The sequence below is a fragment of the Falco cherrug genome, chromosome Z (genome assembly GCF_023634085.1).
Source record: "Falco cherrug isolate bFalChe1 chromosome Z, bFalChe1.pri, whole genome shotgun sequence".
Classification (NCBI taxonomy): Eukaryota; Metazoa; Chordata; class Aves; order Falconiformes; family Falconidae; genus Falco; species Falco cherrug.
The window spans coordinates 78,438,568-78,451,572 of record NC_073720.1 but is presented as its reverse complement, the minus strand read 5'-3'; the positions used below and the strand labels follow the sequence as shown (position 1 = coordinate 78,451,572).

At 40.6% G+C, this 13,005-nt stretch overlaps 2 protein-coding genes across 7 annotated transcripts in view; one reads left to right on the top strand and one right to left on the bottom strand.

The window, feature by feature from the left end:
• Window positions 1–1,824, bottom strand: part of KIAA0825 (KIAA0825 ortholog) — a 252,866-nt gene extending 251,042 nt beyond the window's left edge. For both annotated transcript variants that reach the window (XM_055699905.1, XM_055699904.1), the window contains exon 1: window positions 1,743–1,824. The gene's annotated coding sequence lies outside the window, so the exon portion shown is untranslated. The remainder of the gene's footprint in view (window positions 1–1,742) is intronic.
• A 4-nt stretch (window positions 1,825–1,828) lies between these two features.
• Window positions 1,829–13,005, top strand: part of SLF1 (SMC5-SMC6 complex localization factor 1) — a 39,512-nt gene continuing 28,335 nt past the window's right edge. Inside the window, exons 1-5 of one of the 5 annotated variants that reach the window (XM_055699908.1) lie at window positions 1,829–1,934; window positions 2,403–2,516; window positions 2,675–2,750; window positions 5,101–5,344; window positions 8,083–8,245. In XM_055699908.1, the coding sequence (XP_055555883.1) occupies window positions 1,926–1,934; window positions 2,403–2,516; window positions 2,675–2,750; window positions 5,101–5,344; window positions 8,083–8,245 (606 nt within the window). In that variant the 5' untranslated portion in view covers window positions 1,829–1,925. The other 4 variants (XM_055699906.1, XM_055699907.1, XM_027811315.2 and 1 more) reach the window with 4 other exon arrangements.

The window sequence follows — 13,005 nt, the reverse complement described above, 5'->3', positions numbered from 1 at the left end:
TTAAACTATTTACAAAAAAGTCCAAGTTTACAAAAATTAAAATAACTACTTTACAGTGCTGACAACTCCACAGTGAAGGTATACATGTGCAACAGGTATTAATAGAAAATGCAACTTATGTTCATTGTCCATCTAGAAATGCAAGTGATAAATACAGCCATTTAACTCTGAATACTCAAGTTGATATTTAAAGATTTTTCAGTGCCACTAACAAAACCTGGTGATAGAGGCTGCTGATGGTTACTTCTTCACGCTTGCATTGAAAAAGACGCAGAAAACTTCAGTATGCATTAAAGGTACCAAAACAAACAGCAACAAGACCCATCTGAGGCCCAGCAGAACTATTTTTCCAGTTTTATTTTTGGGAAACTCAGATTTAAAACCAAGCATCCAACAGGCTGCCGAACTTCAGATGTCTGAAGCTAGGGGTGGTTTTGGTTTTCTTTCCACAGGAATACCTATGTTTTGTAGCACTGCTGAGTTCAAAGCATTGCTTCTATTGATCTAAGCTACAGTGACAAACACTCAGCACTTGTGAGTTTTGCTGTACACATCTCAGTTTACAGGTCTTACATATGAAACAGCTACCTCAATGAGTACAAAGTGAGTTGTCCACTTTTGCATAAGAATTTTATGGAAGGGGAGAAAGTAGCATTAAGTTTTCTAAGGAAGCAATTCTGTCATGTCTTTTTTTTTTTCTTTTTTCTTGAATCAGGACATGTGCCTTCTACTTTCCTACTGCATAAAAAAGGAATTGAAGTGTTCCACAAAGCTAGTTTTATTCATTATGAATCACTAACAGACTTCTTGTGTACTATCCATTCAGTGCGTTACATGACGCAGTAATGACAAGTCAAATACATGAGGGACCAAAATAATATTTTGCAAAGAACCGTCATCTTGGTATTCCTACATTTCTAAATTCTAAACCGAGTGCTTTAAGTACGAGCTGAATATTATTTTGACCTTTTCGTGTTGCTTTGTAATCTAAAGAAAAAAATCAAACCCTGATTTCCGTAGGAAGAGTGAGTACCAACTCGATCAGCGGGGCAGGAATCCCCTCACCAAAACATGTGGCTTGACTATCTGGCTGCAGCAGTACCTGGCCATCTTCCCTGAGGATCAGCCATCATGTGGCACAAGACACTCTGAAAGTTTCTCTGAGGCACAGCGAAAAGGGCACCGAGGATCAGCAATCCCTGGTCCTTCTCCTGACTGCCACAGACAGCCCGTTCCAGAGGGGAGACGCTCCAGCCTGCGCCGCCCGGCCCCTCTGCCTGGCTCCTCCGCCCAGGGACCTCTCTTCCGCCCCGCAGCACAGCCCCTTGCCAGGCGGCTTCTAACTCTGCCGAGCAACAGAAACGGTGCTTTTCCAGAGACTCTGGGGAGGGGCCTGCGCGTTTCCCAGCCTCCCCCCGCCTCACGCCAGCCCGAGGGACCCCGTCCCCTCGGCCTGAGGGAAGACCCCCGCTTCCCGCCCCGCTCCGAGGCGCCAAGCCGGGCCCGCCACGCCGCTCCAGCGGGGCCGCCTCAGAGGAGCGCCGGCACCGCCCTCCCCGCCGCGGGGGGGGGCGCCCACAGCCCCTCGCCGCCGCTCAGGGAAGCCTCGGCGCTGCGCAACGCTGGGCTGCGCCGCGGGGCAGAGCAGCGCGGCCGCGGGGAGCCCCGGGCCGCAGCGGGCCTCCTCGCTCGGCGCGCACGGTAAGGGGAGGGGAACGGCGGCCCTGCCGGGGGCCACTTACCCAGCCCGGGCTCCCCCCGCGGCTCCGCGCCCAAAGCCCCGGCGACCGCGGAGCGTCAGTGACAACGTCCCGGAACGGCCGCGCCGCCACATCCGGGGGCGGGGCGGGGGGAAGGCGGGAACGCGCCGAGGGGCGAGCGTGGGTCGTCCGGCCCGGCTGGGGAGCGAGGAGGTGCCCGCCAGCATGGCCTGTGTACGTGAGTGCACCGGGCTGCCCCCGCCGCAGAGCGGGAGGCGGTTCGCTCCCACCCGAGGCCGCCGGCCAGCCCGCCGCGCCCCGGGGCACTGCCCTACGGGGCCCCCCTGAGGGCGGGAAGCCCTCCCGCCGGCGGGGCGCGCTCGGTCGCGGAGCGGGGGCCTGAGGGGCGCAGCGTCGCGCCTGCGGGCCCGGGGGCTGGGCTGCGCTCCCGGCGGGGGGCGCGGGCCGGTGCGGGGGCTCTGGCCGCGGTGCGGGGGCTCTGGCCGGTGCTGCCTGGCAGGTGGCCGGGCTGTGGCAGGCCGCGGCGGCTCCGCGTGTGTCGTGCCCCCCCCTCGGGTAGCGTTGGTTTCCTCGCGCTCTGTTTTCCCTTTTTATCGGAAAACCGGTAGGAGTTGCTAGCAAGATCATGGAAGCAGCGTTTGGTGATGCCTGTTATGTGTGTTTATGCTTTTCTTTTAACAGATGGCAGGTGGCGGCCAGAAACGGATAATCCAATTAACCAGATTTAATAAACAAGAGAAAAGGGCACTACGTAAATGGCTTTTGAAACTGGACTGTGTTTTTTTAGATAGTAAGGTATTGTTCACTAAGGTACCTGATGCTTAGAGCAGAAAGTAAAAATGCAAGCCTTAAAAGAAAGGGCTATGCAGTAGTTTAGAGTTATGTGTAAATAGCTAGGGAAGTTAAACTGTTTCTAGTCACACAAGTGTGTTGTTTTGTCTTTGTTTTATTAGGAGTACAGAAATTGTACACATCTTATAGCAAAAAAGCTGTGCAGGAGTGAAAAGTTCTTAGCTGCCTGTGCTGCTGGTGAGTAAAAGCTTCCCTGTAAAATGTCATTGGATCATGACGTAGGACTGGAAATGACCCTTAAAAGATTTCTGGTTACCTGTTTTCATTTTGTGAACCTTCTTACTAACCCTCGTTCTCCTTGTTCCATTAACCTTGATTTTTACCACAGTGTTATATTCAAATTCTGATTTACTACTTTTTGGTTTGGATTTTTTTTCCTAAATGATAGTCCTGCCATCTTCCTTTATGTGATCTGCATCTGTTCCCAGACAGAAAGCTTTGTTATATGTTAGTTAGATCATGAAGTCATACCCATAAGATTGGGACACTTAAAAATGGATCGCTTGAGAAGGTGACAGAGGGACTATGGACACCAGTAATCAGCATGGATTTTTGACACCAAATTTGCACGCAACATTCACTGGTAAAGGTCACTGTCTGTAAGTTGTGGTTTATGCAGCAAGAGAAAACTCCAGGCTTTTGCCATTCTGACACAAGCCTCTGGCTTTCCTCTTGCTTTGCTTTTACCTAGGGCCTGATGCTGAAATCCCATACATAAGCAACTAAATGCTTTTAGAATGAGAATTCTGTATTTTAAGATTTTTTTTTTATGGACAGATTATGTGGAAGGATTTTATGGTGAGTTTAGAAAATCTTGTGGTGTTACAAGACTTCACAATACCAATCTATTAACTGGTTAAATGTGGTCTTTATTTTCCCTATATTGTATTATACCAAAGCATTAAAGCAATTTTTATGAGGGATAATCTTAAATTTAAGAAGTAAGAGACAGAAATAACTAAACCTAGATCTGGGTTTAAAGATACATGTGTATTTCTTGATTCTGTATTTATACTTACATACTATATTAGTAGACATTTTCAATCATCTATTGCTCTGTGTATGTGTGTGTGTATATATATATATGATTTCTTGTACTAATGTAAAATTCTGATCACATTCTAATAAAAAAGGAAACAGCCCAAAAGTTTCCATGGGGGAAGCTACTGAAACGCAGATAGATTTGTGGCATAGCGCTTTGCTTTAACTATTATAAACCTTTGAGTTAGTGTTTTCTTAATTTGGGGGATTTAAAACATCTGGAGATGCTTTCTTGAACTGAGTAGAAATGATAAATTACTGTCCCCATGGCAATGCAAAACTCTGCCATGTTTCTGTACTTTCAAATCTTCCCCCACATCATGTAGTAGTTCTTAATCCTGGGAGAGATGCTGTTTTTACATTATCATTGCTCTTGCCCTTGATGGCGGAGAGTGTGCTCATTCCTACTGCAGTTTTTCCTGAGTAAGTGTAAAAAATCACATTTAAACCCGTTTAGAATGCCTTAGAGGTAAACAGAAATAATAACAAGGGTGCCAGTCTTCATGGACTTCCTAGTTGACAGAAGTTTTGAGATGGAAACTTTGAATGAAAGTGATTTTAACATACAGGTTGTGCACAGCATACCTTTTCCAGTCCTAAGTCTACTGGTACCTATGCTAGGTTATGTAGAAGTACCATCTGTGCTCCTGCACTGAGACATTTTGCCAGTCAACCCTGCTGTTCTGTGAAACCAATTAGGTTCACACAATTCAAGTCAATTTCTCTCGCAGTGTCTTCTGTAGGTACTGTTTCTATACAGGAGCAGGGTACTAACCACGGCTCTTGACCTGAACCTGTAAGAAGAGAGAGACAGAGAAAAAGGGGAAGATCATTACATACAGTATCAAAAGCATACATGCAGAAGATGAAAGAGGAGAGGCGGAGGAGGTGGAGCCAAAGGATGAGAGAAAAGGATGTGAAAAGAAGAAAGGGGAAAGACAAAAGTCTAAACCCATATCCCCCTAATATTGGTATTCACTACACTCGCAGTGCAAGTAATACTAAGAATATATAAAAGAAATGGCTTGGATGCTAAAACCTTCCTTCCTCTTTTTAATCATTGGTGGTAAAATATTTCTTCATTTTACTACATTTCCGTACATTTGTAAAAGTGTCAAATTATATTAAAAATAAAGGGTTAAACAAGGTTCTGTGGAAGTGACAAGAACAAAATCTGGGAAGCTGAAAAATTCCATTTGCAAATTTTTGAGGAGATAGACAAGTATTTTGTCTGGGAAGGGTGAAAAAGTACTTCATCGCTAAAAGAAAACAAAACGATCATTTTCAGTGGCATTGTGAGACTTCTGCTTCTAAAGTGTGAAGAGGAGAACTCTTGTAGGAGGAAGAAGTTTTTAAAATGGTACTTACAATTGCAGCTTTTATTTGCACAAGAAAGGTTGAAGTTAATTTTGTATTAGATCTTCAGTTGATTGCCATTTGTCTGCACAAAAAATCTTTTGTGGTTGACAGTTCATTTGCTTTTTAGGAAAGTGGATACTAACTAAGGAGTATGTAATTAATAGTGCCGAAAGTGGCAGATGGCTTGATGAAACAACGTACGAATGGGGATATGAAATTGAAAAAGACAGCCATTATTCACCTCAAATGCAATCTGCACCTAAAAGATGGCGCAAAGAACTGACACGCTGTGGTGCTCCAGGGGCCTTCCACAGATGGAAAGTTGTCCTCTCTGTTAAGAAAGGTGATAAACGAATGGCATCTATTACAAGGTAGGAGGATATGTCTTAGACCTCAAATAATGAAAAATGGAACTCTTATTGAGTGGTTGAACACATTTTTGTTCTTCCATCTTAGCTAATTTTGTCCGTAATAACCTCCAGCTCTTCAAACTCTTGAGTTGTTTCCATTAATATACTTCGATACTTTTTATAATAAAATTGCTTTAAATCTTTAGCCTACTGCTTTTCTTGCTTTCTTTTAGTGTAGTCTCAAAAATAACACACATTTGCTTACATTTGTTTCAGCTGGGATAGAGTTAAGTTTCTTAGTAGCTGGTGCAGTGGCATGTTTTGGATTTGGTGTGAGAGCAATGCTGAGAGCACACTGTTTTTAGTTGTTGCCTAGTAATGTTTTACAGTCACTCAAGAAATTTTCCGTTTCTGCAGCCCTGCCAGGAAAGGGCTGTAGGGGGGCACTGGCAATTGGGAGGGGATACAGCCATGGTAGCTGACCCAAACTGGTCAAAGGGATATTCCGTACCATAGAACATCGTGCTGAGTATATAAGCGGGGGGAAGAAGAAGGAAGTGGGGGATGTTCAGAGTGATGGCATTTGTTTTCCCAAGTAATTGTTGCATGTGATGGAGCCCTGCTTTCCTGGAGATGGCTGAACATCTGCCTGCTGAGGGAAAGCACTGAATGAATTCCTTGTTTTGCTTTGCTTGCTTGTGTGGCTTTTACTTACCTATTAACTTTGTCTCAGCCCTTGAGTTTTCTCACTTCTACCTTTCTGATCCTCTCCCCTGTCCCACTGTGGGGGGAGTGAGCAAGTGGCTGTGTGGTGCTTAGTAGCTCTCTAGGGTTAAACCACGACAGTTTGCATCTGAAGTAAACTGCTTACAGAAACTTTGTTCATGAGGCAAGGCACACAGGCTTACACTTTTTATGAGTAATCATATATTTTATGTGGATGTTACATTTGAATAGTAGCTGGAACAGGATGCGTTATTTTGCTTGGGTGGGTAACCTGAGCCAGCTGTGAATGCTGTTACAGACCTGGGCCACACTGTGAGTGACCTTATGGGTTTTTGCATCACATCTATGTAATAGCTTCTTGTAGTTCTAAAGACCTAAATCTTTACTGTAGTACATGTTTCTGATAAGATGTAAATACAGGTAGCTCGGAGGGGAAAGGAAAAGCAGGGAAGAGGAAACAATGGAAGTGCAAGAATTGTGGGACAGCAATTTTTTTCCCCATACTCTTCCTACACATTTGTTTTCCATAGTTTCAATACTACATTCAACTGCAAACAAAGCATATTAATAACATTTGCTTCTGGTATGCTAAAAGCAAACATCCCCTGACACTGTTGTAGTTTCACTGCAGGAGCAGATACTGTCCTACTCTGTTGAAATCCCAGTTAGGAGTACTCAGGTCAGGCACAGATGCATAGGCAAGAAGAGAAGTGCTGTTTGTCTGGTTGATCGTGGTACAGGGATGCATGCTGCATCACAGAATACCTGTCTGTCTGTAGTTCATAAAGACAATGTGAGGTATATCTGAAGTTACCATGTTCTGATTTTCCCAGCTGAAGACATTGTAAGTATGCTGTTTTCTTGGCTGAGCAGGAAAGTTTACTATGTGCTGTCTTGCAGAAAGACGCACCCATCCTGCTACACTTGTGAAAAAATGCTGTTTCTTTTTCTGTAAAAATTGCTTATGCAGATCTTCATGATAACATGATTAAAATGATGTCTTGCACAACTCCCTTTGCAATGGAAGTAACCTTTAACAGGAACTACATCAGCAAGACAGGGGAACAGGCAGTTTTGTGCAAAGAATCTTTCTTTTCCAGACTGTTACCCATACACCGATATAGGTATCCTTTTACTCGGTCAGAAAACACTGAAAGGTAGATAGTTTTTGTCTCCAGCAAGTGCTGTTTTCAGTCATGAAGGCCACTGTAGCTTTGGGGAAAGACTGATTTTTGGTTTTTTCCCCTCTAATCTTTAAAAACACTGTGCCTTTTTTCCCCTTCTGTGCTCTTCCTACCTTTAGTGCCTAGCTGTTGGATGGGTAAGGATGAGAGATCAACATAATTTTATTTTTACATACCTGGATTATGAAAAATAAAACATATATCCAGCGTGTCAAAAGACCTTATTTTTTCCACCATTTTTTTTTTGTCTGGCATCTCTTCTAAAAGATGGGAATTGTTGCAGCAGTACAACTCTCAAAATTGTCCCAGGGAAAACTTAACATGTAATGGTGTCCCAAAGACAAACAAATCTGTTTTCTGTGTGATACTGGACAGCACCAAACACTATAAATGACTCCAAAATCAAGTTAAAAAGTGTATTTGTGTTATGAAAATACCATGTTATGGTTCAGAAAAGCAGGTTCCAGTTCTGGTAAACTACTAAATTAATTGCAAAACTTACTTGAAAGACCATCATGATTGTGGGGGACATAAAAATTGTAGCTGCTGTCACCAGATTTGATCTCTGAAAAACTGCACGGGTAAAGCTTTGTGTCACATATGTAAGAGGTACATGTAGATTTTAATTATTAGTGATAAATTGTGAAGAGAAGAATTTCTTGTGTCACTTCCTTTTCTGAAGGATGTGAAGTGCCCTTTTATCCTCCAAACGAAGTTTGAGCAGTGCCATACATCTAGAAAACCCTTATTCACTTGCACTTGCATGCTTGTAATTTGTGAATGATAATGTAGTTTTCAACAGTAATACTACAATGCAGTAAATACATCTTTCCTGATATGTTTATTTAGAGTTCTTGAAGCTGGAAAGGCAACCATATGTTCATCTGAAAATGTAGAGCACAATGTAACTCATATATTTAGCAGTCTACAAACTTTCCCTATGCAAAAGAGAAAATGCCTCTCTGAAGTTCAATATTACCCTTTGCAATATCTAGGAGATTACCTTTTTGAGGTAAGTAAATTAAGAAAAATAATCTAACATTAATCTTTCATTGTTAGCAATTTTTGTCAGGTTTACTGGTTACAGTAAATGATGCAGCATTAATAATAGGGATTATGATCAGCCTGAGTATTTTGTAATTTAGTTAAAGGCAATACAACTTCCTGATTCAGGGACTGCTTATCCAAGGGAAGAGAAAGGTTCTTGAATATATATAAATACCTGAAGGGAGGGTGCAAAGAAAACAGCCAGGCTGTTGTCAGTGGTGCCCTTGACAGGACAAGAGGCAGTGAGTACAAACTGAAGCACAGGAAGTTGTATCTGAAAGTCAGGAAACACTTTTTTTTTTTTTTTTTTTTTTTTTGTTTTTTTTTTGGTTTTTTTTTTGGTTTTTTTTGTGTTGTTTTTTTTTTTTTTTTTTTTTTTTTTTTTTTTTTTTTTAATGTGAGGGTGATGAAGCACAGGAGCATGTTGCCTGAAGAGGCTGAGAAGTCTCCATCCTTGCTGATACTTGAAAGCTGTGTAGGCATGATCCTAGGCAACTGGCTTTAGGTGGCCCTCCTTGGGCTGGGGCTTTGGACCTGATGATCTCCACAGATCCATTCCAACTTCAACCATCCTGTGATCCTGTAATAGAAAAAATGTCTCTCCGAAAACAGTGTTTTGGTTTAGACTTTTAGACCAGAAGAGATAGCAGCAAGGAAACATACATTATTTCTTCTTCCTCTTCGTGTTCTTCCTTGGCTCTTGCTTTGTGCTACTAAGAAAAGGTCCCAGTGTAGATAACCATCAGCTAAATAGTTATTCACAAAATACCAAGAAAAAAGGTACTATTTTTCATTTATATTCTCTTGATTTTGGTAGGGCTTTCAAATGTGTATATGTATCTATCTATCTGTCTACCTATGTATGTGAAGGTACATATTTTTTTACTGAGTTTGGCTATATTGTATCTTCATGATTCAAGATCAATGAAATTACTTTCTTCTCAACTAACCTCAATTCTACCTTTTTTCATACCATTATAGATAAAGTATTGTAAAAAAGTCTGTAGATTGTTAAAATTCAGATTCTGAACTCAAATCAGTTTGCTCGCCATCCTTCATGGCTGGGAAGAACTGGAGGTTGCAGTGTGAATTTTGTGAGGGAATGGTATACTAGGCAGAGAAAATTCACTTACACTATTTCTATGGTAGGAATCTAATGTAAGCTCATCACCTGTATTCCCTTTTCAGCGCACTGAGCTTGATACTGCAAGAATTGTGATTTCTTAAAATAATTGTATGAACCATTACCTGAGCATACCTTTAACTCTCCGTTACTGTAGAAAGATCAGTCCATATTTGTAAACAGATAAAATGAATTTAAACTGAAGAATTCTATAAGCAACCATATGCTTATAGGTATGGTTATGATGCTCAACTCCATGCAAATATATTAGCATGCAAAGAGGACTTGGTAAAAATGGCTTATATACCAACAGCTTATATACTGTAATGCTTCGCTATTTGCAGAACTGTGATGTGTGGAGTCAGAAGAGACATAATTGTCTGTATTTCAGAAAATGTTAATGAGTCCTTACAACTCAAATCACATGACGCTCACATGTGCAAAGACAAGATTCAGCTTTGTCTCTTTCCATATTAGAAAACCTGTTGCCATCCATGACAAAACTTAATTTCTCTTTTACTAGTCAAAAGTGTTAAATTCTGGAGATTGCAAGCTCAGTGTTTCTTGGTTGGTAGAAGAGGACTCTCCAAAGTCCCTGTAATAGCTTTTTCTGTTACCTAAAGTAGAACATGAGACAGTACATCATCAGATCCACTAAGGCACGAGGACCTGGATGGACCTATATGAAGAGAGAAGCCGCAGTAAAGGTCATCATTCTAGGGAGACAGATTTTTGCTGGAATGGCTAAGCCAGATGAAGCATTCAGTGCAATATCAAATGGTTTGGAGTGTTAGGTTTACCATTCAGCTCCAAAATTGGATCAGGAGTTAAATTCACAGTGATGCAAAACATAAGGCAGAGCAAGAAAAGCAACTTGCTTCTCTTTCATCTTTCCATCTGAACTATGAGGGACTTGTCACAGTTTGTGAATTTTCTTTTATGTGTGGAATTCACTAGAATTAGAATTTTTTACTGTTTCGCTTGAGAGAGATGCCTCATGATTCATAGCTGTTTGCTTATCAGATGCACTATTCAGAACTTCCTAGCATTTTGACCTTTTGACCTTGAACTACTCAAAGGCCTCAGAAGATGCTTTTAGTCTGGTAGTTTCTTGTACTGTGGGGCAATTATAGTCAACTACTAATTGAAAATACTACCTTTGCAAGCAAATAGGAGCCAAAACTGTGTTACTAGGAATAACCTACTTCATTTGAAAATCCTTTGGATTCTTCAGATCAAAGCATATACCTGACTATTCCTGTTTTAACAAGCAATAAAGCTGTTATGGAAGGGTGAGGAGAGGGTTGAAGGATCTTAACATTTACAGCCTGAATAAAACACACGTTAACATGGGATCTTAGTTTAGTGTTCACTCTCTTAATGAAATATGTTCAGAGAAACTGTTCTCTACTACACCTCTCAGCTAAGATAGACATTTACGTTTAATAGAGGAGTGGTTGTCAAGTTTTTGTGGCTACCTTAACTTTTCTTAATTTCTATGAGAAAAAATGTGGTTCTTGCTATGCACCCTGAATTCCTCCCAGGTGTAAAAACGGGTTTCCAGCTTAACCAGTCCATTAGCTTGCACATATCTTTTTTTTTTTTTTAGACTTCATTAAAGTAACTCACCTCAGAGGCCAAGAGAGCATTAGCTTTCTATTTAAATGCATCTAAAGAACCTCAGAAAACTGCCAAGACTCCTAGTCTCTTAAAAGTAAAAGTATAAAACATAGTCAATCAAATCACAGCACTTGTCCAAATGTATTAGGCTTTATCAAAGAATGTTACGGACATGCTCTTGTCTCTCCCTCCCAGAAGTGCTTGGCACATAATTCATTAGAACACTTTAACTTTGCAAATTGGTAGTCCTGCTATTTGACTGCTACTTCTGGCAAAAATAAATACCCTCCTTCCTCCCCTAAACACCTACGTATATGTCCAGTTGCTGAATTCAGCAAAACAGTATTGTATTCTCTTCAGTGGACCTGCAGTGACATTCAGACTATTCTTGCTATGATTTTTTTTTTTTGAACCAAGTCTTTGCTTCATCTTTGTATTTTATATCTGTTCTTATAACCTCAACCTCGTAACTCCAGTGTTAAAATACTCTGAGGGATTGTCATTAATGATTTGATCCTACAAGGCGTCAAATTATACAGATTTATTGGTTCAAGATATTAAAACATGTATGATTTTAGGGACCTAATCTCACACTTAAATTTAAATGGACGCCTTAAATACTTTGTTGGATACATGCTGGAATTAATAAAATTTTGCCAAGATGGTACTATAAATTGTTTAAATACAAGTATTTTTACAGGCATGTTGAAAATAATGTGCAGAAAGTACCACAAGAAGTAAAGACTCATGAATGCATCAGAATTCAGTTATCCTTGGCTCATCAAAAGCTATTGAGAGCTCTTTTGAAGTTACTAAATTAACTCTTTTCTGTAACATGCAACAAACTCAGTATTTGTTGAGAAATATCGTTATACACGTACCAAATACTTTTGATTTGAATTATACATTTAAGGGAAAATCTGAAAACGGTATGAAACATGTTCAGTGTTGGAGACTTTACTTTGAAAACCTAAAAGTATAAACTGTTCATGGCTTGCGTCTTGTCAATGCATTCACTGTGGGTTTTTGCCTGCTGTTATTTCCCTAATTTCCTATACTTGATTCACCCATCAGATTCAGGTGTTTCAATTAGGCCAGCTGCCCCAAGCCTTCCAAACCTGTTCTGAATAAAATATGGTCATCAGTACCTTTCGTAACTCCTCACACTGCAGGAGTAGGCTGCTTTTGTAATTAGTTATACATGTATTTGCCTAAAACAAAGATGGTGTTTTATCTGTGCATCTTTGATCAAAAGCATACATTGAGGCTTAATTGTTCTCATCCTGAAATAACTTTTAGATACTTTTTTAGTTGTATTTTACGAACAAAAGTTATCTTGTGTCTTTGCTGAGAGACTTTTCAGAATGAGTTGGAAACCAGTTTGATAAATATTTGCTCATTCCTTATGCTGAAAAAATAGCTGGAAATGATAGATGGACTTAGAGAATAAAATACTTTAAAAAAACAAACAAACAAACCAAAAACAACAACTAAAGAACTTACAAATTTAAAATTACTAGTTCAGACTTACAGGCAAAAACTAGAAAAAATTTCATTGTAGTGGCCTTTATAAAATGAATGCATGGTCATAGCCAAATTGATGAACAAACGTCTTTAGATATCTTTACTACATTTTTGACTAATCGAAAAGGTGTGGACTTTGTTTTTGGTGTTTTGAAAATGCCTGAGAGAGAATCCATTGTGGAAATACAGCTCTTGTTTCAGCCACAGGGATTGGGTCAGACTTAAAGCCAGTTACGAAGAATAATTATGGGGAAGCTTACATTGACAATTTCTATGCTATAGGTTCCTACAACATCAGTGTTTTGTTTCCAAACCACCAGCTGTTCATATGGCACATAATGTAGACACTTGAACAATTACAAAAGCATGTATATGCACGCAAGGGTTTACAATAGAATATATAGAAAGACTCAGCATGTAAAAGCTGGGTTAGAGCATTAGCTTTGAAACTAAGAAGT